The sequence below is a fragment of the Molossus molossus genome, unplaced genomic scaffold (assembly GCF_014108415.1).
Source record: "Molossus molossus isolate mMolMol1 unplaced genomic scaffold, mMolMol1.p scaffold_m16_p_4, whole genome shotgun sequence".
NCBI classification, from domain to species: Eukaryota; Metazoa; Chordata; class Mammalia; order Chiroptera; family Molossidae; genus Molossus; species Molossus molossus.
This window is the reverse complement of record NW_023425377.1, coordinates 57,571,921-57,596,929: the sequence shown is the minus strand read 5'-3', so window position 1 is coordinate 57,596,929 and position 25,009 is coordinate 57,571,921. Positions and strand designations below refer to the sequence as shown.

The 25,009-nt window shown below is 38.3% G+C and overlaps 2 protein-coding genes across 2 annotated transcripts in view; one reads left to right on the top strand and one right to left on the bottom strand.

The window, feature by feature from the left end:
- Nucleotides 1–25,009, bottom strand: part of ADRA1A (adrenoceptor alpha 1A) — a 125,284-nt gene that overhangs the window by 83,842 nt on the left and 16,433 nt on the right. The window lies entirely within an intron of this gene.
- On the top strand, nt 22,069–22,356 carry LOC118616399 (secretoglobin family 1C member 1-like). Its single transcript, XM_036241980.1, has one exon. It carries the CDS (start codon nt 22,069–22,071, stop codon nt 22,354–22,356), a length of 288 nt encoding a protein of 95 aa, XP_036097873.1.

Genomic DNA, 25,009 nt, shown 5'->3' with positions numbered 1-25,009 from the left:
TGAAGACCAGGCACTGGACATGGACTGCTCCCAGAAGGGAGGCAACTACTGTTAGGAGATGGTGATCACCAGGAGATAAGACTGAACTGTGAGCCCCCAGGACTCTCAGCTCTGGAGGGATGAACACTTCAGTCTTGGAGAAGGAACCTGACAGCACAGCACAACACAGCATCCACTGAATGGCAGCATGCTCGTATTTATGAATATTTGTGAAATTACAGCTATAGTGTGTGTGCAATTGTATAAAGAAAAAGAGTAAGCAGAAGAAAATAGCAACCTCTTTGATTCTCAGATTTTAAATTTATTTCTAATGCTAACAATTCTAAGCCTAACTAAACTCCATACCAAGGGAAATTTGAGCCAACTCTAGCATGGGCAGTTTCAAGTAGTTATACTGCCTGACGAGTTCCCTGACCTCATCATAATGGAAACCAGGCACCCAGACTACTCTGAGCTGAGCTAACATCCCCTCCTGAGAACTCTGACTGCCTTCTATTTTTGAATGGGTTAGAAATAGAACCAAGGGATATATTTTGTCTCTCTTTTGCTTGTCAGAGGTGGGTAGCTTGAATATGGGTTCGACTTGAAATCAAGCATAAAACACAAAGTAAAGACTTAAGAAGCACACCCCACTGTCTCCCTGGGAGACAGAGAGATATAGGGTCCGTAAAGTTGGGGCAACTGCTCTGAGCCAGCCCTAACCAAAAAGCCCAGCAGTGACCCAGGCATTCTCTTAAGACCAATTATGATGCTATAAAAATCATAGGAACCTCGTAATTAAACATATAATCAGTCCCTCGATCCATGTTCTCCTTCTTGTACCATATTACTTAAATGCAAAGCAGGAACAAAGCATTTAACTTGCATATTTCTTCCATCTTTCACAGCCATCTAAATAAGATTTACTTCTATAGCAAGTATTTGAGAAACAATGGAGAGGAACAAGAGGGGGCACCAAGCTTCAATTTTCATGTTTCTATTGATAGAAAAGATCCAGCAGCTTGTCACATTCCAGCAGGATATCTTCATTTATTTAACAGTGTTCTGGAAATAATAGCTAATGCAATTAGCCACACAAAAGGTGAATTATACATACTGGAAAAGAGGACCAGAGTTAGGAAATGTAGACACATATTTTTTTATACCTGGATAACCCAGAAGAATTAGAACTGTAATAAGAGAGCAGAAAGGTGGCTGCTAGTTAAACATTAAATATATGAAAAACCATAGCTTTCTTATTTACCAATTCTAATATTTCATTAGAAATTAATGGAATACAAGATTTCATTGACAGTGGCAATAAAAATATAAAATATCCAGGGATAGATACATTTAACAAGAAATCTATAGAATGAACAAAGAGAAAACTATAAAAATTAACTGAGTGAAATGAAATGATTCACTCATGGATGAGAAGTCTTTATGTTGCAAAGATAAACTTTTATTCATTTTAACATACAAGTTAACAGAATGCCGGTCAAGTTTTTTAGAACCAGATAATTCTAAATTTCATCTGGAGAAATACATGAAGATGAAAAGCCAAAATGAGATGGGGGTGTCCTATTCAACATTAAAATAAATGTTAAAATGTTGACTTATAAACATCAATATGCAAAATAGAAATCAGGCTGTCTGCCCATCATTCAGCCACTTCTGATGTGTCCAGACATGGAAATTAGCATTCTGTCTATCCTCAGTTTGTCTCATGCTTATCTCCACCTAGGCCATCAGCCCAAGAAAGGAGCCATGAACCCTGTGGTCCTTGGCAGCATCTTAGCCCTATGTTTTAGACTTTTACTCTTTTTGGTGACACTGAGTGAGTCTCCAAGATCAGATATCAGAATACATCCTCTGTGTCTACAGGACACTAAACATGAGAGAAAAGTGACCCAGTTGGAACTGACTCATGTTTTCCACTTTCTGTCAGTCTTTCTCTGGATAGGTAAAACAGACAGATTTTAATTTCCCAATTGTCTCCTGAACTTTTGTTGTTGTTGTTATTAACCCTCACATAAGGATATTTTTTCCGTTGATTTTTTTTTCTTTATTGATTTTTAGAGATAGACAAAAGGAGAAGGTGAGAGAGAATCGATGATGAGAGAGATCACTGATTGGCCACCTACTGCATGCCCCACACTGGGGAATTGGCCCACAACTTGGGCATGTGTCCTGACCAGGAATTGAACCAGAGACCTCTTGGTGCACAAGTCAATGCTCAGCCACTGAGCCACACTGGCCAGGCACTTTTTTCCCATTGATTTTTAGAGAGAATGGAAGAGAGAGAGGGAGGGAGACAGAGTGAGAGAGAGAAACATAGATGTGAGAGAGGCACATCAATTGGTTGCCTTCTGCACACACCTGACCAGGTCACAGATTCAACCTGCAACCCAGGTAAGTGCCCTTGACTGAGAATGAAATCCACGACACATCAGTGCTCAGGCCCACACTCTAACCACTGTGCCACACCAGCCAGGGCTCTCCTGGTCTTTTGATATCTCACATACCATTCTTTCTCATATGATCTGTGTGAAGGGCTAGTTTTTACCTATCCACTGCACACCAGTACTTGCTTGTCAGAGGTGGGTAGCTTGAATATGGGTTCGACTTGAAATCAAGCATAAAACACAAAGTAAAGACTTAAGAAGCACACCCCACTGTCTCCCTGGGAGACAGAGAGATATAGGGTCTGTAAAGTTGGGGCAACTGCTCTGAGCCAGCCCTAACCAAAAAGCCCAGCAGTGACCTATAGATGTTTTAAATGTAAGCAAGATAAATGATTAAATATAAAATTTAAAAATACCAAGGAACTTCAAGGCCTTTTATTAGTATATTCAGCAGACATAAAATTACCTTGTCATATTGCCATAAACATCTCTAAACATTCACTGTCTTCACAGACTATTGACAAGCAGTCAGTGGCTGGGTACCTGTTCACCGACTGCACCAACTTAACTTTATCACTGACAGACTGGCTACCACTTTAGCAAAAGATTCTTCATGCACTGTCATCTATGTAACAGGATGATCTTACATTTTTGTAACAACTTTTTATAGCACTCAAATCTTTTCTTTCCCATGACTCTGCAGTAATATTATTCTTAGGTAACAGGGCAGCTTTTAAACAAATCCCATTTCTTAGGCAAGAAATGCAGATCCTTGTGGAGACAGTCAGTGATGTGTCCAGAGTGGTGAGTGACAAAGTTGGAACTCACCTGAAGTATTCTGATTCAGGATCCCATTCCTTAATGGAGCCACATATGGGGCAATGCACTGGATACCGATCTGCTTAATGAGTAATTTCATGGCCCCTGAAAACAAACCATTTTAAGCACTAATACTATAAAAGTCCCTTTTTTGAGTCCATATTCTTGGAGAGAAAGAAAACCCACCAAATCATCCAGAGCCCTTAGGATAATGATATTGTTAGGTTGTATCACTGCATTAAGAGAAAAATTTCTAATGATCGGTAGTTCTCAAAAATAGCAGCAAATATCAAGCTTCAGCATTGTTACTAAAAACTCTCTCATTAAATTTTTTAAGAAGTGTAGCAAATTATTTAGGCTCCATGGCCATAACCAACATGGCATTGCTAACTTCATTGCTATTGGCCAAGACAGCAGATATATCATGTAAGAGCAAATGAGTTGACAAGTTTGCAAGTTAAACTACAGAGACCTCAGAAATTTCAAAAAATATCTTCTCATTATTTGGAAGGGAGTGCTTTTCTCTGTCTTCTGCAGGAGAGGACAGCAGTGGTGTTTGGGGTGGGTGATAGCAACAATAGGTTCTCAGGTCACCTCAGGCTTCATGCAATTAAATACAGTTCCAAAGAGCTGCAGGGAAGCCCATGGCCAGCCCAGGAAGGTAGCATGCTGCAGGGGAAAGGCCTGCTTTTAGAGTCAGAGGGTCTGGGTTTGAATCCCAGCATTGCCCCTCCCTAACTGGGCAATGGACCTTGACTTCCCTATGTTTAACAAAGTTGTGATTATTAAACAAAGGTGTATGTAACATAGCTTAACACATAGGTGCTGGGCAATACTTGTCTTTGTGAATAGAAAAAAAGCAGATAGAGTTCACCTTCTTCTACCACGCATCTGCCTGTATCTTTGCAGCACCATTTAAAAAGATTTTTTATTTATTTTTGCTTCACATTGATTATTTAGAAGTAAAATTGTGTCAGGTAGGGTTGGATCTACAGTTAAAAGAAATAGTATAAGAGGCAGTTAAAGTCTACAATAGCCCTAGGGTACTCAACTAGATAGCCTGAGGTATGACTGACATTCACAATGGACATGTTTTATAGGACAGAAAAAAATTGATTTGCTTTATGAAACTTGCAATGACTATTCCTCTACCAACCCCAATAAGCTAACATGTATGGAGAAGATGTATGTGTGGCTCAGGGTATTCCCATCTTTTCTGGCTTTAATTCTTAACCTAACATATTACTTTAATCTCTACCAAGACAACTCAGAGGACAGAGAAACAGAAGGAGCTTTAAATTATGGAGGCACTTCAAAACAGAATTAGGACAATTCATATTTTTTTCTTGGCTTGAGTTGTTACAGTTGGCTATCTATACTGATCATGAGACTCCAGTTTCTCAGGGCTATGTAAAGTAAAGCCAGTAACTGAGTACAAACCAGACAGACGTTCAATCACACAGATGTTTCACACTATGTTTCCTTTTCTGTCATCAAAAGAAACTTGGAGACTTTCTTTAGTTTATAAGAACACATTTAACAACCTCAGATAATTTAAGTTTTTCCCTTTTGTATTTAAATATTTAACAACACAAGGCCCAGGCCAGTCTTTGCCTGAATCTACATATAAAAAAGCCAAGTGGGGCCAGCCTAAAGATCCGAGCCACCTTCCCAGTCTTTGTGACAGGTAGAAAACCCAAACCCTTGGTTCTGCTATTCATACAAAACATGACATAGTTCAACAGGATCTCTGCACTCCTCTTTAAGCCCAGTCTTATCATCTCACATGTATAATTGGACTTTGAGTCTCTTTAAATTAATTCAAATATTTATTCAGTCCTTATTACTGTGCTTAGGACCTGAGGATTCAAAGCTGATTTGGACTGATTTGGGTTAAACCTGTAGAATACAAGTTAGAGTTGAAAAGACTCTAAGCCAACCCAATTGTTCTGCAAATGAGAAATTGAGGCCTGGAGAGAAAGAACTTTCCCAGAGTCGTAGAGTAAGCAATAGTGAAGCTTCTGATCCAGGGTAACTCAAGTATGAAATCATACATAAAATGTAGGTGCCATTAGTATCAAAGAAAATGGTAGAAAATAAAAGTACTGTATGAAAATACCCTTCTTCAGCTTTCAGGCTCAACTGTCAATCCATTTCTCAACCTGGATGTAGCATACTTAGCTGTCTGCATACTATTGCACAGGGACAGCCCCTGTTTCTGAAGGCAGACTCAAAGCCACGATATCTCTCTCTATGTTCTCAGCTCTGTTCAAAATAAGTTAGATTTTCAACCCAGTGTAATAAAGACCAGGCTTTTACACTCAAGATTTTTGTAATCTAAGGAGATATCAAGACAGATTTGCATGCAGAGGTATTTAAAATCATTGCTATAATTATGTGCATGATAATTATATTAGAAGGTTATGGATCATGCTAGTCAAGTCACTTCTTTTATGTAGCCTTTTTTGACAGCCTGTTCCCCAAACTGGAAAAGCAACATCTTCCAAGCATGCCTATGTAATTATCACAGCCCTTTAGTGGTCTCAGGTAAGTGTTGGCTTCCACCTTGAGTCGGGGTCTGCTTGTGCCTGCCACTCAGGAGGCTCTGAATAAGTTTCTTGCAAAAAGTAAACAAAAGATATTTTGAGATCCTAGTCCACTCTGGGGTGACTTCTCAGAAGAGGAAAGCTGGGGTTTATTTTAAGAAAAGGAAATGATTTGCGGAAGCAGATGTATTTCTTTCCTAGTTCCTTCACTATGCTTGGAAAATAGGAGCAGGGCTCCGGGTGGGGATGGTGAGAAGGGCATGGGGAAGAGGCAAGGCATATGTTCTTATGATAGTCCCATGGTGGGAGAAAAATTCTCAGGGTTAGGCTCAATTTGCCAAGGTCAAAGGTGTGATGAGGAACAGAGGTTTCTGACTCTGGGCCCAACTTCTCTTGTGCCTTCACACTTTTGTACTGAGCTTTTCAGTGACCTTAGGAAATCACTTTCATCTGAAAGCCTGGGTGAGTCACAGGAAGGCAAATGCAATTTCTCCAGTTTGTATTTGGCCTGGACTGTCAAATCTACATTCTGATGCTTATGAAACACTATTGCCTAAGAGCACTCCAATGAGTGCAACATTAGTAAATCAAAAGCCACAGCTCTAATTACCTTCCAGTGCACACAGTTATAGGGAGAAGTCACAGTTGGAGGCAGCCGATGGTGTGATTTTGAGAGGAAAGCCCACTCTGGGTGCTCTAGGTGCTTGGTCAGCATAGTAGCAAAACGCAAGGGGTTCGGAAGGTAGAGTTTGGGTGGGAGAGGGTGTTGCATGTAATATTTTTCTTTCTAGTATTTGTCCCAGGAGATCCATTTGATAGTGACACCTAAACTTTGTGACATAGCTGAATTCTGCTCTACTGGCTTCTATACAAAAAACATGATGCAAACCAGCTGGAGTAATAGCAGTTACTATGGAAACTCCAGACCTTGGTTTGGAAAGTAAAAAGTGATATTTGCGATGACCACAGCTATGGTTTGCACCAATGCACTTCCTGAGAAATTTCTTTTTATTCTGAACTTTAGCATTCCTTTATTTTTTTCTTGTCTTGTGGAATTTGGCAAAGGAAAATTTTTAAATCGAATTGGAAATATTACCTTCCCAGTTAAATAGCTAAAACAGGAGGCCTTGATTTATTCAAACCATATTTGTTGAAGACAAATTTAACTCTAAATGGAGAAACTGCTTAAAGGTCAAGTTCTGTCTTGGATAATTTGAAAGAGTTGCTAAGCATTTTTGTCCCCCATAGAGGCTAGGATGACATTAGGAGGTGTTATTTGTGTTATTTTCCCAAAACCATTTTCCACCTCTCAGTAACAAGAGGAGATTTATGGCTGTCGAGAGCAAACACATCCTTATGTGGGCATGATCACAGCTGTGGCCAACCCAGTCATGATAGCAAGAATAGACCGGTCATTTTAGCACACTGCCTGAGAACACAGAGGACATTAAGGGCACAAGATTGGGTGCCAGAGAGAACTAGGTTCCAGTTCCTACTCTGCCCCTTGTACTTGCTACATGACCCTGAGCAAATTACTTAACCAGCCTCTGCCACAATTTCCTCACCTCAAAAATAAGAATTAGAACACCTATCACTCCAAATGCCTGCAAGAACTAAATAAAATCATGCACAGAAAGCATTCAGTATCAGCCCATAATAAACTAAAATCCAAAATTAAATCAATCTCTAATAACTCTTTACCTTAATGGCAAGGAGGGCACATTATCTTTGATCAGTTGAGTTGATAAGGCACACACACAAGCACACTCACATATTCAACTGTATACATCTATTTTTAAAAGCACCTCTTCAAAAACAAGTATAATTACTGATCTTTACAATTAAATAGTATTAAATTAATTGCCCTATGTTCATAGTAGTATGATGAACCCTGTGGAGCACATGTTAAACAGACTCTGTCCTTGTACTTACAATTTAAAAGAGATGACAATGACATGGACAAACAACCAGTGCACATGTATATTTGCACGGTTTTAGAGAAATCTAGAAAACTAGGTAGTAACACTCCATAAATATTCAAGTCAAATGCATTAGAAAAACAAATCAAAATTAAATCAATCAAAAGAAAGAATTTTATGGATGGGAAGTGGGAAAATAAGAGAGCAAAAGTGAGCAAACCAAGCTAAAGCAGACTCTGGCTTAAGTAACTGTTCCAATATCAGAGGACAATGGCCACAAGCCCACCCACAGATCCCCTTATCCTTCCTCCCCTTAGCCCCCCAGAGTATAACCCCCTCCACATGCCCCCTTTCATTTCCATCCCAACGATTAGCCTTTTCACAAGCACCCTCCTCTCCTCCCCCTCATACTCCTTCTTCTTCCCATCTTCCTATTCTTTGGCAGAAAAAAAAAAAATCATTGACCTTGAAGCCCTTGGTAGTGATAAATAGTTCAGTCTTCTTTATTTCTCTTCCTTCTTCTCTCAGCAGCTGACTCTGTTCCTTGCCTCTATTTTCTTCTCCCCACCTCTTTCTGTACAAGCCCCCATCCCTACTGCTCTACTGAAATGTTCCTAGGCTCTAAACTCTTACCCAGGACTCAGGTGACGGCATTCCTATTTAACTACACCTCTCCCACACACTCCTTCATTGAGTTTGATAGGTCAAAAATGACCTCAGATTACTAAACACAAATTTTACCTGGTTCTCTTTCTTGTTGACTTCTATGCAGCATTTGACATTGACACCACTCCCTCCTCACGGACAGTTTCTCCTCTTTTTGTTGTCAGAATTTTATGCTTTGCTGAGTCTCCCACTTCTTCTTAAACCTCAGGCAATTTGTGTTTGTTCTCCTGTCTGTTTCTCCCAACTTCAGGCATGTCCTAAAATTCAGACTTAGGCCCTCCTCCTTGAGAGATGACCCACTGACATAGTGTCACTATTTTTCCATTCTCATCTCAAGAGCACTCTACTTCCCAAAATGCTAACATTTCCTACTGATCTCTAGATCAGCCCTGTCCAATAGAATACTCCGAGACAGTGGAAGTTGTTCTGTACCTGAACTGTCCAATATGGTAGCCATTAGCCATGTGTAGTTATTTCACACTTGAAATGTGTTTAGCATGAATGAAGAACTGAAGTTTTAATTTTACCTAATTTCAGTTTAAACTTAATTCACCACATGTGGCTAGAGGCTAAGTATTAAATAACCTAGCTCTTGATAGTTTCACTTAAACATCATGATTTAAGGCTGAATGTGGTAAAAACTAGTGCCTTCTACAACATATTCTTCCTTCTAGCATCTCTGTCCATGGCACCACAACCTTCCACCCCACGCTGAAATACTACCTTTGTTTATCCTACTCTGTTTCCTTACAACCAGCTTCTAATTTTCATTGACTCTGCCTTGAAATGTCTTGGCTCTCTATACCACTCTGTGTCTCATGGCCACACCCCTGTTCTGGTCCTCTCTCAAACCAATCAGCCTGAGTTTCTCACTTCATAGCTGATCTACTCTTAGTCTAACACTGCTCCACCATGGCACTTACCTGCTCCAAACTCACAGTGACTCCCATGTTCTCTTACAAAACTACACCCTGGAGAATGTTGTCCCACCAACCCCGATCAATGTCTTCTGTGGTCCTTCCTGCATGCACTCTCATTCTCACACACACATACTAACCACTCTCTCCTGGGGATTATCTCACTGGCTCATGAACCTGTCATGGTCACTCCTGCCTTGGAGCTTGGCTTTTCAAATCCTACCTTTCAAGAACCAATTGAAGACTCCCTCCTTCCACAGAGGTGTCCATGACTATTTAAACTCTGCCTGACATATCTCATCTCTGAATTCCTACAGGAATTCATGTTATCTTGTCCTGATAACTATGTTCCATGAGTGTCATCCTTTCCTCCCCAATTAGACTTAAAGGCAGTAGGTCTTTTTCAGGATCCTTCACAAGACTTAGCTTAGAACTGAGCATACAGTAGATGCTGAGTGTTCTTAAACAATTCTTGACTAATCAGCAAATGCAGGATAAAAATGGGCCATGAAAACATCAGATACCTCAGTGAACATTAGACTTACATTGTTAATAATTAACTCCCTGCTCCCCCTTCCTTCTCTGCTGATGTCTCTATTTGTCCTTTTTTTCCAGTTTCAGTTTTTCTCATATGGCTATGTCTCCCCTTCATCCAGGAAATTATATGAGCTAATAATGACAGGGTCAATGTAAAGAGTGTAATATTTTCTATTTTCTCCTGGAGATGGTGGTATGACTATTGCCTTGTTTTCCATTTGATCAATGTGGTTCTAATGAAGAAGTTAATACACCAAAGAGGAAAAATCATAATGAACGTTCTGTTATTAGCTTGGCGGCACTGTATAAACTAACCTCTCAGAACCTCCTTTCTTAGGCAGATAAAACAACAACAAAAAAACAACAACAACCAAAAAAACTCCTCATAACTTTGTAGGGGAACTATGGGATTAAATAAAGTGATACTTGGAAAATAGGCTAAGGATATAGGATTGGATGAGCCAGGGGCTGAATACATGTACCTCAGGGATGACCTAGCATTTTCATTTTAAAAAATAATCCAGAAGGGCAATGTTTAAACCAAAAAAAAAAAAAACACAAGGAAAATGCCAAATTCTAGACTGTATAAAATAATCTGCAGGAGGAGAATTATCTGGAAATCACAAACAGTCCATGATAGCTGCAGAGGGCCACATGGAAGTGAGAGGGAATCTGGGCAGGTTTGCTTTCTCTCAGGAATTATGAGACAGAACAAAACTATAAAAGGCGAAGGAGTAGTCCTCACATAGAAGACAGACCAGACATCAGTTACCCAATAGCAGGAAGAAAACTTTCTTTGTTTTCCTACTCACAGGAGCTAAACAAGACCTGACTTCAGGGCAGAGCTTTCCTGGATCATATCTTCTGATTTATTATTTTTTTAAAGGATGGAGGGGGGCGGTCAGAAAAACTTCTCTCAACTTTTCCCCTACATTTTTGCATTTATCTATTAGTTTTCCGTAAAGAATCTGTGTTTTAAAAGATTTAAAATGAGATAAAGTGCCTAATCCATTGCCTAACACCACTCACTTGTGCTATGTTAGTTATACAAAGCACATTGTGGTGATTTGTTTCTCCTCTTGTTTTTCTAATCAAAGATAGAAAATCACTAGAGTATTGAGCATCAGGAGATAATCAGTGTTGCCCTAATAGAATGATGTAGATTTATCATTCCTTTTCCAAAATCATTGGAGTCAGGTGTGTTTTGGAATTCCAGATTTTTCCAGTTTATGAAGGTAATGCAGGTCATATACTGTACATTGCACACCACCACCAGTAGGGCAGCACCTCACAATTAAATATATAAATCTTTCTGCAATTCAATGTATTGTATAAAAAACATCCATTTTATATTCTGTATTCAATGTTCTCTATATTCTAAAATCCATATTCTCACAGATCTCATAGTATGTATAGATTCATTTGAGTTCAGATTGGGTTTGGTGGCAAATGAATTCTGATCAGGTCAGGTTTTGGCCCCAAATTAAGCATGTAGAACTTTCCATCTTCAGAGCTTTAGAACTTAGAAATCCCAGTGGGAATTGTGTACCTGTACTATTCTACATAGTTTTCTAAAAAAAGACATAGTCTTTTTGGAAGTTTCCATTAAGCTTTTGAAAATATAAAAGAAAATAATGGGTAGCAATATCAAAACTTATTACAAAGTTACAGTAATCAAATAATGTGAAGTTAGCATAAAAATAATAGATATATAGAATATGGAAAAGAATTTAGAGTCCAGAAACGACCCATTTATCTATAATAAGTGGGATTTTGACAAGTTGCTATGAACATTTAATGAGAGAAAGAATAGTCTCTTCAACAAGTGGTACATGGATAACTGGATTTCCATGTGCAAAAGAATTAAGTTAAAACCTTACCTCACATCTTACATGAAAATTACCTCAAAATGGATCAAAGACCTAACTGTAAAAGCTAAAACTAGAAAACTCTTAGAAGGAAGTAGAGTGCTATGTCTTTGTAATCTTGGATTGGGCAATGATTTCTTAGACATGACACCAAAAGCACAAACAACAACAAAAAAAGTAGTAAGTAGGACTTCATAAAAATTAAACACATTTGTGCATCAAGGACACTGTAAAGAAAGTGAAAGAACAAAGAACAACCCACATACAGAATGTGAGAAAATATGTGCAAATCATACATCTGATAAGAATCTAGTATCTCAAATATATTTTACACTTGATCTTAGCCAAAAGGCCGAGAAGCGATCTCTCAAATATATTTTAAAAAAAACTCCTACAACTCAACAGCAAAAGACAATCTAATTTAAAAATGGTTCTAAGCTACTGAATGGGTGATTATTTTTTCTTTCTCTGTACTCCTTATGAAACTCAGTTTTTGAAAACCCTGTGTATTATTCATAGAGCTTTGGTTTGCATATTCTGAGGTTTTTTGTTGTTGTTTGTTTATTTTTAATCCTCACCCGAGGATTTTTTTGCATTTATGTCAGATAGAGCAGAAGGGAGAGTGGGAGGAAGAGAGAGAGAGAGAGAAACATCGATGTGAGAGAGACACATCGACTGGTTGCCACCTGCATGACCTCAACGGGGCGGGGATGAACTGCAACCAAGGTACATGCCTTCATTGGGAACAAATCCGGGACTCTCTGGTCCGCGGCTACACGCCAACCGCTGAGCCAAACTGGCCAAGGCTGGTTTGTATATTCTGTATAACCTATGTACATCAACCAAGTGTTTAGAATGAAATTATAAGTGTTTGAGTTCAAATAAAGCAAGTGATGTGGAATAAAAGTAAATGAACAAAGGACTTGAATAGATGTTATTCCAAAGAAATATGCAAATAGCCAACAGGTACATGAAAAGATGCTCAAAATCATTAGTCATTAGAGAAATGTAAAGCAAAACCACAATGAGATATTACTTCATATCTACTAGGATGGCTATAATTAAAAGGAAAATAAGTATTGGTGAAAATGTGGAGAAACTGAAACTGAGAGATATATAAGTTGGGACAGTTACTATAGAAATGTTTGTTGGAACAGTCTGAGGAATGGGGTAGTCCCAGAGACATGATAATCCCCAGAAGAGGGAGTGGTGGAGGAGAGATAAACCACAGAACTTATATGCATGAACAATGGACATGGACAACAAAACTGGGGACAGGGGGAGGGGAGAGGGGCAATCAGTGGGAGGAAAAGGAGAAACATCTGTAACAAAAAAAAATTAATTAATTTAAAGAAAGTTTGTTGGTTCCTCAATAATTAGACATATAAGTACCACATGACCCAGCAATTCCACTCCTAAGTATATGCCAAAAAGAATTAAAAATAAGTATTTGAACAAAAACTTTTACATGAATATTTACAGCAAAACTGTTCACAAGAGGCAAAAGGTAGAAACAACTAAAATGCCCATCAGCTGATGAATGCATTAATAAAATATGGTATCCATACAAAGAAATATAATTTAGTCATAAAAAGCAATGAAGTACTGATATATGCTACAAGATAAATGAAACTTGAAAACATTATGCTAAGCAAAAGAAACCAAACATGAAAGGTCACATATTATATGATTCCATTTATATGTACTATTGAGACTAGGTAAATCTATGCAGAGGAAAGCAGACTGATGGTCATCAGAGGCATGGGATGGGGACATGGAGAGTAACTGCTAATTGGTACAGGGTTACATTTTGGATATAGATAGTGATAACGGTTGACAACATTGTCAATGTACTAAATGCTCCTGAATTGTACACATTAAAATGATTAAAATAGTGAAGTTCCTTATGTACATTTTACCAAAAAAAAAAGTGAATAGACAACTGTTACTTTTTTAGGGAACCTTAAGGCATATGGAAACCTCAGTTTATTTGTAAGAAGTAGCCAGATGTTAGAAACACAGTAAAAAATATGAATAACAATCAAAATTGGTGTTCTATTTGAAATGCGATGTTTCTAAAGATTTTGAGAGATTTTACGATTCCTATAATATAAGCCAGAGTTTATCAATCTTGGCACTATTGACATTTGGAATGAATAATTCCTTGTGGTGAAGGCTGTGTTATAGCATGTTTAACAGCATCCCTGGCTAAATGCCAATAGCATCTCTAGCTTTGGTACTGTGACAACCAAAAATGTCTCCACACATGTCAAATGTCCCCTGGGGGGGGGGAACTCACCCCTGGTTGAGAACTACTACCATGATTCTTTAGGAATAGTTTGTTTTTCAGGGTTTTCGTCCTCTCCTGGATTTTCCTTTTCAAAAAAATCACTTTCTGAGATTGTCCTTAATTTATTCTTTACTGGCAGCAAAATCATTTTTAAAAACTCATGGCAGATTGCAGGTAAATTTCAAAAACATTTATCATTATAATGGATCAAACTATACAATCAACTTGTAAGCAGCAGGTTTCTCACTGGTGACTAAATGCTCTGGCAATAAACTAAATGTGGACAGCACAGGAGGAAAAAAAAGAAAGTGTGTAATGTTCCCTTTTCAAACCCTTTTTGGGCAAAACTACAGCTGTGTCAGCATTCCAGAATAATGACAGCTGATGTGCCCTTTGTCCATTTTCCCCACTCCTCCTTTGAAAATGCACACCAAGCTCCTTCCAGAACTTCTAATGCCATTTAATGTCTGGAATCAGAAACCATAAGCACAGATCATCGTCAGCGGCCACTGCAGCAGGAAGCTGAGGGCTGAGAATCCAGGATCCAGGGTCCCTTGGCTGCTTCAACCAATGCAGCGCCACTGTTATAAGATTTATATCTTGGGCTTCTGAGTAGAATTATACTCAAGCAAGGAGTTCTGAAGCTGAGAAGTTTGAAAGCCACTGGCCACATGAAAGCCCCTTTTTCTACAGATGAGAAGATGAAAACTGGGGCTTTTAACTCATGGCCAGACCCCTTTCCTCCATTTCAGGAAAGTCAGCCAAGTAGCTCCAGTAGGATGTCACTGCATTTCTGTTGTGTCTCAGTTTCTGCTTCTCTACATGAGCACTGCAACTTCTATCTTACAGGTTTGTTCTGGAAATTAAATTAAATGCAATAAGTGGCATGCAAACACCACTGCTAAGCACTGAGTATTTGTATTTCCCCTAAATGCAGATGTTGAAGCCCTGACTACCCCCCAACCCCCACATGTGATGGTATTTAGAGGTGGAGCTTTTGGGAGATAATTAAGTTTAGATAAGGAATAAATGGATTAGTGCCCTTATAAGGAGATGAAGGGACTAGAATTCACTCTTTCTCCACCAGGTGAAGATACAACAAGAAACTGGCCATCTGTGAACCAGGAGAAGGGCCCTCACCATAACCCAACCATGCTGCACCCTGATCTCAAACTCTAAGACACCCAGTCTGTGGTATTCTGTTATAATACCTTGAAATAGACAAACACCTATCACATCAGATATGAACTAATTCATTTGTTTTTCCTGGAAAGAGACTTTTAAATGCTTCACATGATTTCTTCTAATCTTCTGGTGCTCAGGGCCACCAGAGAAGGCTCAACTCACTGATCAATATATAAAGGGACTCTGTCAATGTCTGGCCCCAGAGGTATCTTCCTCTAACTGCTTTGTCTTGAATCACAAACTGTCATGGTACCAAAAGAAATGATCACACCTAAGGTTATTCTCACTCCTGTTTCACACCTTGATATCAACGTGTAAAGGTGACTAACAGTGGCAGTGACTTCTGGATCAAGATGAATTTCCTCATTCCCTTTCTAAATTCTTAATAAGTCTAAAAGAATACACAGATGGCTGAAATTTTATATCACTACTAAAAACATCAGGGAAGGGCAATATCCATAAGCTAGAACCTCTGAGAAATTTCTGGAAACTATAGTTTGGTCACAACCAGCCTGAATGAAGGACAAGTAAGTCCTCAGTTTACCCCAAGAACAGGTGGTAAGGGTAAGATGGCTTCCAGTTGTTGCTCAGTGACACACCCCGGGTCTTAAGATAACAGACACTAGGGACACAGGCAGACTCAGGAGTAGCTTTTCAAAGACAAATCTCAGCTATATTTAAGTGTCTGAGAAGACTACCAATGCTGAAGTCCACATGGTAGGAAGCCCCTTGGTTTTTCCAGGAAGGTCAGTAAATGAGTTAAAGGGAGGCTCTTTGAGATAAGGGTCCCAGGGGCCAATCAAGCTACCCAGAGGAGGGCCACTGCATCCACTGCACCAAGCAAACAGAACAAAGAAACTGCTGCACAAAAGTGAAACCTTTTCCTTCCATCTCCTTTGATCCTTATGAATAAATAGATCTGTACCCTAGCAAATTTAACTACAATGATCACGGTTCTTTTCTTCTCCTCTTAATCTGAGTCTGAAAGATTTGACAGAGACCCACCCAGTTCAAAAGAGAACCCATTTAAAATTGTATAACTAGGTCATCCTCTATGAAGTTGAACAAAAACAGAATCATTGTTCATGTGAAAATGTTCAGCTGTTCTTTAGAGGATATCAATCTGATGAATCAGAGCAAAAGTCCACCTTTGAAAGACTGATACGGATGAAAGTCTCTAAGTTATATTGAAATGAGACTCAAGGAGCTATTGGATTTATAAAATGAACATCAGCAATGCTGAAGATAGAACAATATGCCATAGAAATGGAGTGGAGTGGATGGAATGTGGAGGATATTGTATATTACTAAAGCTAACAAGATAGAATACAACACAAATGAGAAATTCAAATGGAAGTCAGAAGGAAATAGGAAAAAGGTGATTAATTAAGAAAAAAAAGCAAAAAAAAAAGGGGGGGGCGGGGGACAGATACAGGAGCTCCAAAATATAGCTAGTATGAATTCTAAGAAAGAGAGAAGCAGAAGAAGTGTTCACTGAAGAACTATCTTTAGCATTGGGTGCTAAAAATGTGCACTGGGTTCCAGGAAGTACCTATGAAAACTTAATCTCCCAAACCAGAAATTTCCAGGAGACATTTTTAAATTTGAATGGGAGAACAATTTTATAGGTACCTTGGCTAGAAAATAAATACATAAATAAAAAGAATACTTGGCCAAAACAATAAGCAAGTTGGCCTCAAGTCATTTATAAAGTGCAAAATACCAAGAGACAAAGGAGTAACAACAGTATTTTGAAGTTTAAAAAAAAATGCATAACTTGACCTCTATGCTCAGAGAAGTTGTCTTTCATGTGTTTAGGCTCAGGCATGTAAGGGCTTAGAAAATGTGTTTTGCTTATCCCTTTAGTGGTAAATTTTTATTTGGCATTGTGTAGTAACTTCTTTAATAGTAAATATTTTAAACCTGGGCCATGCAGTCTCTGTAGCAATTCCTCAATGCTATCACTGTAGCACAAAGGCAGCCATGGATGATTTTTAAACCAATACGCATGACTGGATTCCAATAAAACTTTATTTACAAAACAGGTCAGTTTGCTGGCCCCAGTTCTCATGGGAGATAAAGTGAAATCCAGAGCTCACAAGTAAGTAAATCAAATAAGTATGTAATAAGAGGCATTTAGTATTACATTAAACTAAATTATAGAAAAATACAAAATATGGAATAGGTAATACAAACATTTAATGGAAATGATCAAAATTTAAAATGCAAAATATTATTAATCAAAAGATGTATTATTGCCCTGGCCAGTCTGGCTCAGCGGTTAGAGCGTCGGCCTGCGGTCCGGAGAGACCTGGGTTCGGCTCCCGCTAAGGGCACGTACTTCGGTTGCAGTTTGTCCCCGGCCCTGGTTGGTCGTGCAGGTGGCAGCCACTCGATGTGTCCCTTCACATCGATGTTTCTCACTCTCTGTCCCTTCATCTCTCTCCCTCCCATTCTATCTGTACAAAAAATGGAAAAATATCCTCGGTGAGGATAAGGAAAAAAAAAAAAAAGACAAATAGCCAGATTAGATACACAGACTAGGAAAAATCCATTTGATACAATATACACAAGTTGATATATAAAAATATGGACAAAAGTATGTTAACAAATGCAAACAAAAATATATTAGCAATTATATTACATTTTTAAAATGTATTAAGAAAAAATAAATGAAACAAAAAAGTTTAAATAAAGATATTATTGACTAAATATTTCAAGTATCAAGCAATAGTATCAACATATATAAAGCATATATAGTTAAGACCATCAACTTACACCCTACACAAGAATAAACTAAAAATGGATAAAAGATTTAAATGTGACCCATGAATCCATAAAAATCCTCGAAGAAACTGTAGGCAACAAAATTTCAGAAATCATACGCAGCAGAATTTTCACTGACACAACACCTAAGGCAATAGAAACAAAGGAGAAAATGAACACATGAGACGACATCAAACTCAAAGCTTCTGCACAGCGAAAGATACAGTCATCAAAACAGAAAGGCTACCCACTGTATGGGAGAGCATAATTTCCAATGATATATCAAATAAGAGGTTAATCTCCAATATATATAGAGTGCTCATACAACTCCACAAAAGGGAGACAAAGAACCCAATTAAAAAATGGGCAGAGGAACTAAATAGACACCTCTCCAAACAGGACATACAAATGGCTAAGAGACATATGAAGAAATGCTCATCATCACTAATCATCAGAGAGATACAAATTAAAACAACAATGAGGTATCACCTCACACCTGTCAGAATGGCCGCCATCAACAGATCATCAATCAATAAGTGTTGGTGAGGGTGTGGAGAAAAGGGGACTCTAGTACACTGCTGGTGGGAATGCAGACTGGTGCAGCCACTATGGAAAACACTATGGTGTTACCTCACAAAATTTAAAATTGAACTTCCATTTGACCCAGTGATCCCACTTCTAGGAATATACCCTAAGAAGCCTGAAACACCAATCAGAAAGAATATATGTACCCCCATGTTTGTAGCAGCACTATTTACAATAGCTAAGATCTGGAAACAGCCCAAGTGTCCATCAGTAGATGAATGGATAAAAAAGCTGTGGTACATATTCACAATGGAGTTCTATGCAGCTGTAAGAAAGAAAGACCTCTTATCCTTTGAGATTACATGGAGGGACCTGGAAAGTATCATCCTGAGTGAAACAAGCCAAACAGAGAAAGACAAGTTTCATATGATCTCACTTATTTGTCGAATATAATGAACATAACAGTCTGAGGAATGGGGTAGTCCCAGAGACGTGGAAGTGGGGTACAGACTGACAATCCCCAGAAGAGGGGTTGGTGGGGGAGAGATAAACCACAGAACCTATATGCATGTATGCATGAACAGTGGATATGGACAACAAACTGGGGACAGGACAGGGCAGGGTGGGAGGGGGAGGGGGGAATCAGTGGGGGAAAAAGGAGAAACATCTGTAACAAAAATTAATTAATAAAAAAAAGTGAAAAAAAAACCCTGTTTAGTTAAGATGTAGTTATTAAACATTAAATATATTAAATATGGTAATTACTGATCATATATTAGATCATAAAGAAAAACCTCAAAAAATTCCACATTCTCTGACCACAATGCAGTAAATGTGAAATTAATTTTTTTAAGTGGGAGAGTAAAAATACCAATTATTTTCAAATTAACAAATAACAACAAAATAATAAATTATCTCCTATCTACAACAAAGCAAAGGAGACATTAAAACTGGAAATACAGATCAATTGGAAGAGAGCACTACCTAGCAAAACAATAAGGGAAGGAACTCAAGTTTACTTAGAGAAGCATGTATAGTTGTGATTGTTATTAATCTTAGACAAGAAAGAATTAGAATACATGAACCAAACATTCTACTTAGGTTAATATAAAAGAACAAAATGTAACTTAAAATTTTTTTCTAGAGATTAAATTAGTGCACTGGAAAATAGATGAAAATGATTAATAAATCCAAGACACGGGTTCTTTGGAAAAAAAAAAAAAAAAAAGATATGAAATAACCTTGGTTGTGTAGCTCGGTTGGTTAGATCATCGCCCTGATATGCTAAAGTGGAAGGTTCAATCCCCAGTCAGGGTACATACAAGAATCAACCAATGAATGCATGGATAAGTGGAACAACAAAATTGATGTTTCTCTCTTTCTCTCTCCCTTGCTCTCTCTTTCTCTAAAATCAATCAATAAGTAAAAATTTTAAAATAAAATAACTAATAAAATAGACAACCTTCCAGGACATCTCAGTGAAAACAAAAAGAAAGAAAACACAAGCATACAGTATAGAAAATGAGAGAAAATAGAAAATAAAGAAAATATTATAGTTTCATGTAGAATTGTATGCTAAAATATTAAACCTAAATAAAATGAAAAATAAGAAAACAAAGATTATCAAATCTGACAATCAGAATAACTCACTATCCATGGAAGAAATAGAAACCAGTCTCCAAAAATTGCATCCATAAAAGGAGCTATGCCCAAATGTTTTATGGGCAAGTTCTTTTAAACCTTCAAGGAACACATAATTCTTATGTTATTTAAACTCTTCCAGAGTGTAGGGGGGGGGGGGGAAGTGTCACAGTTTGCTTTATAAAATTAAAATAAACTTGATACCAAAATGTGACAAAGACAGCACAATACAATAAAATATAGTAATTTTGCATAGAAATATAGATGAAAACCAGAAATAAAATAGTATAATGCAGTAACATAAAAAGGAATAATGCCGCTGATCAGGTAGAATATTATCAAATAATACATATATAGAATAATATTACAAAATCACATTTACCAAAACAATTTCAACAAAAAAGTTTAATATTAATTGACACAAAAAATCATTTGATAAAACTAAAAATTTATTTTTTATTAAATTGTCCTATAAGGTATAGAAAGATACTTTCTTTTTTTAAAAAAAGATACTTTCTTGATATGAGAAAGTGCAGTGATCTAAAATTGACAATCAGTGTAATATCTAATGTTGAAGTACCAAATAGCATATCCCAACTTCATTGCCATAATCAGTTTTCCAGCACATGTTAGTAAGTGTGATTAAAAGTGTAAACAATATTTCAGAAGAGAAAATTCCAAAATGGCAGCAGAGTGAATGCAAGTTACACAGACAATCTCCCAGGACCAAACTGGAATTACAATTAAAATAAAGACAAATCGTCTGGAAAAAGCAACTGAAAAGCAGCGTGTGAGGACCATATAACCAGAGACACTGATTCAATCCTGGTAGGATTGCAGAGGCATGAGAGCGGACTGGGAGCCCACAGTCGGCAGGAGCCTTAGCTGTGAGCAGCATCCTCGGGGTTAAATTCCCAAGCCCTCTCTACAGTGCAGAGCTGGGACAGATGCTAAAATAACCACAGACACTCGACCTGGGCTCCGGCAGAGGGAGGGCAGACTGGACTGGAACTGTGTGGGGTCACAGGATTTGGAGGGTGTTCAGAGCTTTTGCTGAATTGCAGCCACACAAGGTGGTAGCCATGTTGCTCCTTCCCAGGGCTCTGGGGAGAGACGGCGGCCCCTTCCTCGGAGATTCAACCCCACCCAGTGGGCCATTAAAATGAAAATTGAGGCTCATTAACAACTAGCATCTGCCCCACCCTCTGGAAATCCCCCAACGCTGAGCACCTGAGGGAGTTTTTCATTCAACCAAGAACTCAAGGCTCTTCAGGTAACCCCTACTGATAGCATCCAGGCAAAAAACTAGAAGATAACTGAACCATTCCTGGCCTAGCAACTCTAAAAAGAAAAGTAAGACTTGACAGTGGTGTTTAATGTGGGTCCTCCCTTGCTCATCCAAACCCAGGAGAGGGAGCCACAAACAGCAGAGCACCAGCACCCACAGGGAAAATTTGGCAGGCCACAAAGCCCACTGTGATAACCAAAATGGTGAAACAAAAAATCAAATGCCAAGTGAAAGAAAAAGACACCTCTACCGAAGATGAGATAAATGAGGAGCAGTTAAACACGTTAACGGGGCTAGAATTCAGAGCCATGATATTGAGGAAGCTCAACAGCATGAGTAAGGACATCAACACCATGAGTAAAGACATAGAATGTTGAAAATCAACCAACTGGAAATTAAAAACCACCAAGAAGAAATCACGAACGACATATCAAAAATAAAGAACACATTGGAAGGTCTAAACAGCAGAGTAGAGGAAGCTGAGGACCGGATTAGTAAATTAGAAGACAGGGTAGAAAAAACTGAAACAATCAGAAAAACAAAAGAAAAGAAAAAATTAAAAAACAGGAAGACAGCTTAAGAGAACTATGGGACAACTGGAAACGTAATAATATTCACATCATAGAAATCCCCCCAAAAGGAGAAAATGAGCAAGGATTAGAAAATATATTTGAAAAGCCGGCCCCTGGCAGCTCGGAGGAACCTCCACTGTGCGCCATGAAGGGGAGCAGCGCCCTCTTGCTGGCAGCTGTCGCCTGGCTCTGCACCTGTGGGCTGGCCACAGACAAGGACACCAGTGAGTTTTTCATGGATTTCCTACAAACGCTGCTGGTGGGGTCCCCGGAGGAGCTCTATGAGGGGCCCCTGAGCAAGTACAACGTCAACGCAGATGTCAAGTCAGCGATAACCGAGCTCAAGTCTTGCATAGACGGCCTGCAACCCATGCACAAGGCGGAGCTGGTCAAGCTACTGGTACAAGTTCTGGGCAGTGAGGACAGCACCTAGTGGACTCCAGATGTAGCTACGAGCAGCCACAGGACCGGCTACACCAGCAGCCATGGGCACACCACCCACTGCCGTTTCCCCAAGTGTGAATCTGTCCCCAACTGTTCAATCAATAAAGCTTCCTGCAGCTCAAAAAAAAAAGAAAATATATTTGAAAAAATAGTGACAGAAAACTTCCTTAATTTAGTGAAGGAAAAAGGCATTCAAGTTCAAGAAGCTCAGAGAGCCCCAAGTAAGAAGAACCCAAACAGGCCCACACCAAGACACATAGTAACTAAAATGCCAAAAATAAAAGCCAAAGAGAGAATCCTAAAAGCAGCAAAAGAGAAGCAACAGGTTATCTACAAAGGAAACCCCATAAGGCTATCAGCTGACTTCTTAACAGAAACACTACAGGCCAGAAGGAAATGGCATAAAATAATCAAGGTCATAAAAAACAAGGATCTGAATCCAAGACTACTCTACCCAGCAAGGCTATCATTCAAAATGGAAGGTCAAATAAAGAGCTTCACAGACAAAAAAACCATAGGGGAATACATTAGCACCAAAGCAGCACTGCAAGAAATATTAAAATAACTCCTGTAATTAGTAGAAAAATAGGAAGAAAAATATAATCACACTAGACAAAAATGGCAATAAATAAATACATATCAAAAATCACCTTAAATGTAAATGGATTGAATGCTCTGATAAAAAGACACAGAGTAGCTGATTGGATAAGAAAACATGACTCATCTATATGTTGTTAACAAGAGACCCACCTCACAACAAAAGACTCACATAGGTTGAAAGTGAAGGGATGGAAAAAAATCTTCCAAGCAAACAGAAAGGAAAAATAATTTGGGGTAGCAATATTCATATCTGATAAAATAGATTTCAAAATGAAGGTCATAACTAGAGACAAAGAAGGCCACTACATAATATTGAAAGGATCTATCCAACAGGAAGATAACCTTGATAAACATATATGCACCCAATATAGGAGCACCAAAATATATTAAAAATTTTCTGGAGGACTTCAAAGGAGAAATCGACAGCAATACAATCATAGCAGGGGACTTCAACACCCTGCTGACATCACTGAATAGATCCTCTAGACAAAAAATTAGCAAGGAAACAGAGATTCTAAATGAAGCACTAGAACAAATGGATTTAATAGATATCTACAGAGAATTACACCCCAAAACTACATAATTCACATTCTTCTCAAGTGCACATGGGGCATTCTCAAAGATAGACCACATGTTAGGACACAAACGAAATCTCTACAAGTTCAAGAAGACTGAAATCGTATCAAGCATCTTCTCAGATCACAATGGCATGAAATTAGAAATCAATTGTAACAATAACATGCAAAGACATTTGAACACGTGGAAGCTAAATAGCATGTTATTGAACAATGAAGGGGTTACCGAGTAGATCAAGGAAGAAGTTAAACACTTCCTAGAAACCAATGAAAATGAACACACAACAGCACAAAATCTATGGGATGCAGTGAAAGCAGTTCTGAGAGGGAAGTTCATAGTACTACAGGCCTACCTCAAGAAACAAGAAAAAATTTTAATAGACTATCTAACCCCACAACTTAAAGAACTAGAAAGCAAAAAAAAAAAAAAGAAAAGAAAAAGAAAACCCTAGAGTAAGTAGAAGGAAGGAAATAGTAAAGATCAGAGCAGAAATAAATGACATGGTGGCCAAAAAAAAATTCAAAGGATCAATGAAACAAAGAGCTGGTTTTTCGAAAAGATAAACAAGATTGATGGACCTTTACCAAGAAACAAAGAGAGAGAACCCAAATACACAAACTCAGAAGTAAAAAGGGAGAAATAACAACTAACACCACAGAAATACAAAAGATCCTTAACAACTACTATGAACAATTATATGGCAACAAATTCTACAATCTAAGCGAAATGGACAAATAGTCTCCCAAAACTGGACCAGGAAGAGATGGAAAACTTGAACAGACCAATAACAACAGAAGAAATTGAAGAGGTAATCAAGATTCTCCCAGCAAATAAAAGCCCAGGCCTGGATGGCTTCACAGGGGAGTTTTACCCAACATTCAAAAAAGAACTAACACCCATTCTCCTCAAACTATTTCAAAAAATTCAAGAGGAAGGAAGACTTCCAAACTCGTTTTATGAAGCCAGCATAACTCTAATTCCAAAACCATAAAAAGACACTGCAAAGAAAGAAAACTACAGGCCAATATCCCTGATGAAAATAGACACCAAAATCCTGAACAAAATACTAGCAAATCGGACCCAGCAGTACATCAAAAAAATTATTCATCATGACCAAGTGGGATTTATCCCAGGGATGCAAGGCTGGTACAACATTTGCAAATCAATAAATGTGATACACCACTTAAATAAAATGAAGAATAAAAACCCCATGATCATATCAATAGATGCTGAAAAAGCATTCAACAAAATCCAGCACTCATTTCTGAAAAAAATGCTCAACAATGTGGGAATAGAGGGATCATATGTCGACATAATAAAGGCCATATATGAAAGACCTACAGCCAACATCATACTCAATGGGCAGAAACTAAAAGCATTTCCCTTAAGAAGAGAAACAAGACAGGGATGCCCACTTTTGCCACTCTTATTTAACATAGTACTGGAAGTCTTAGCCACTGCAATCA

Excerpts from the sequence above, each read along its gene's own strand:
- LOC118616399 (XM_036241980.1), top strand. The coding sequence starts at position 22,069 with ATGAAGGGGAGCAGCGCCCTCTTGCTGGCAGCTGTCGCCTGGCTCTGC.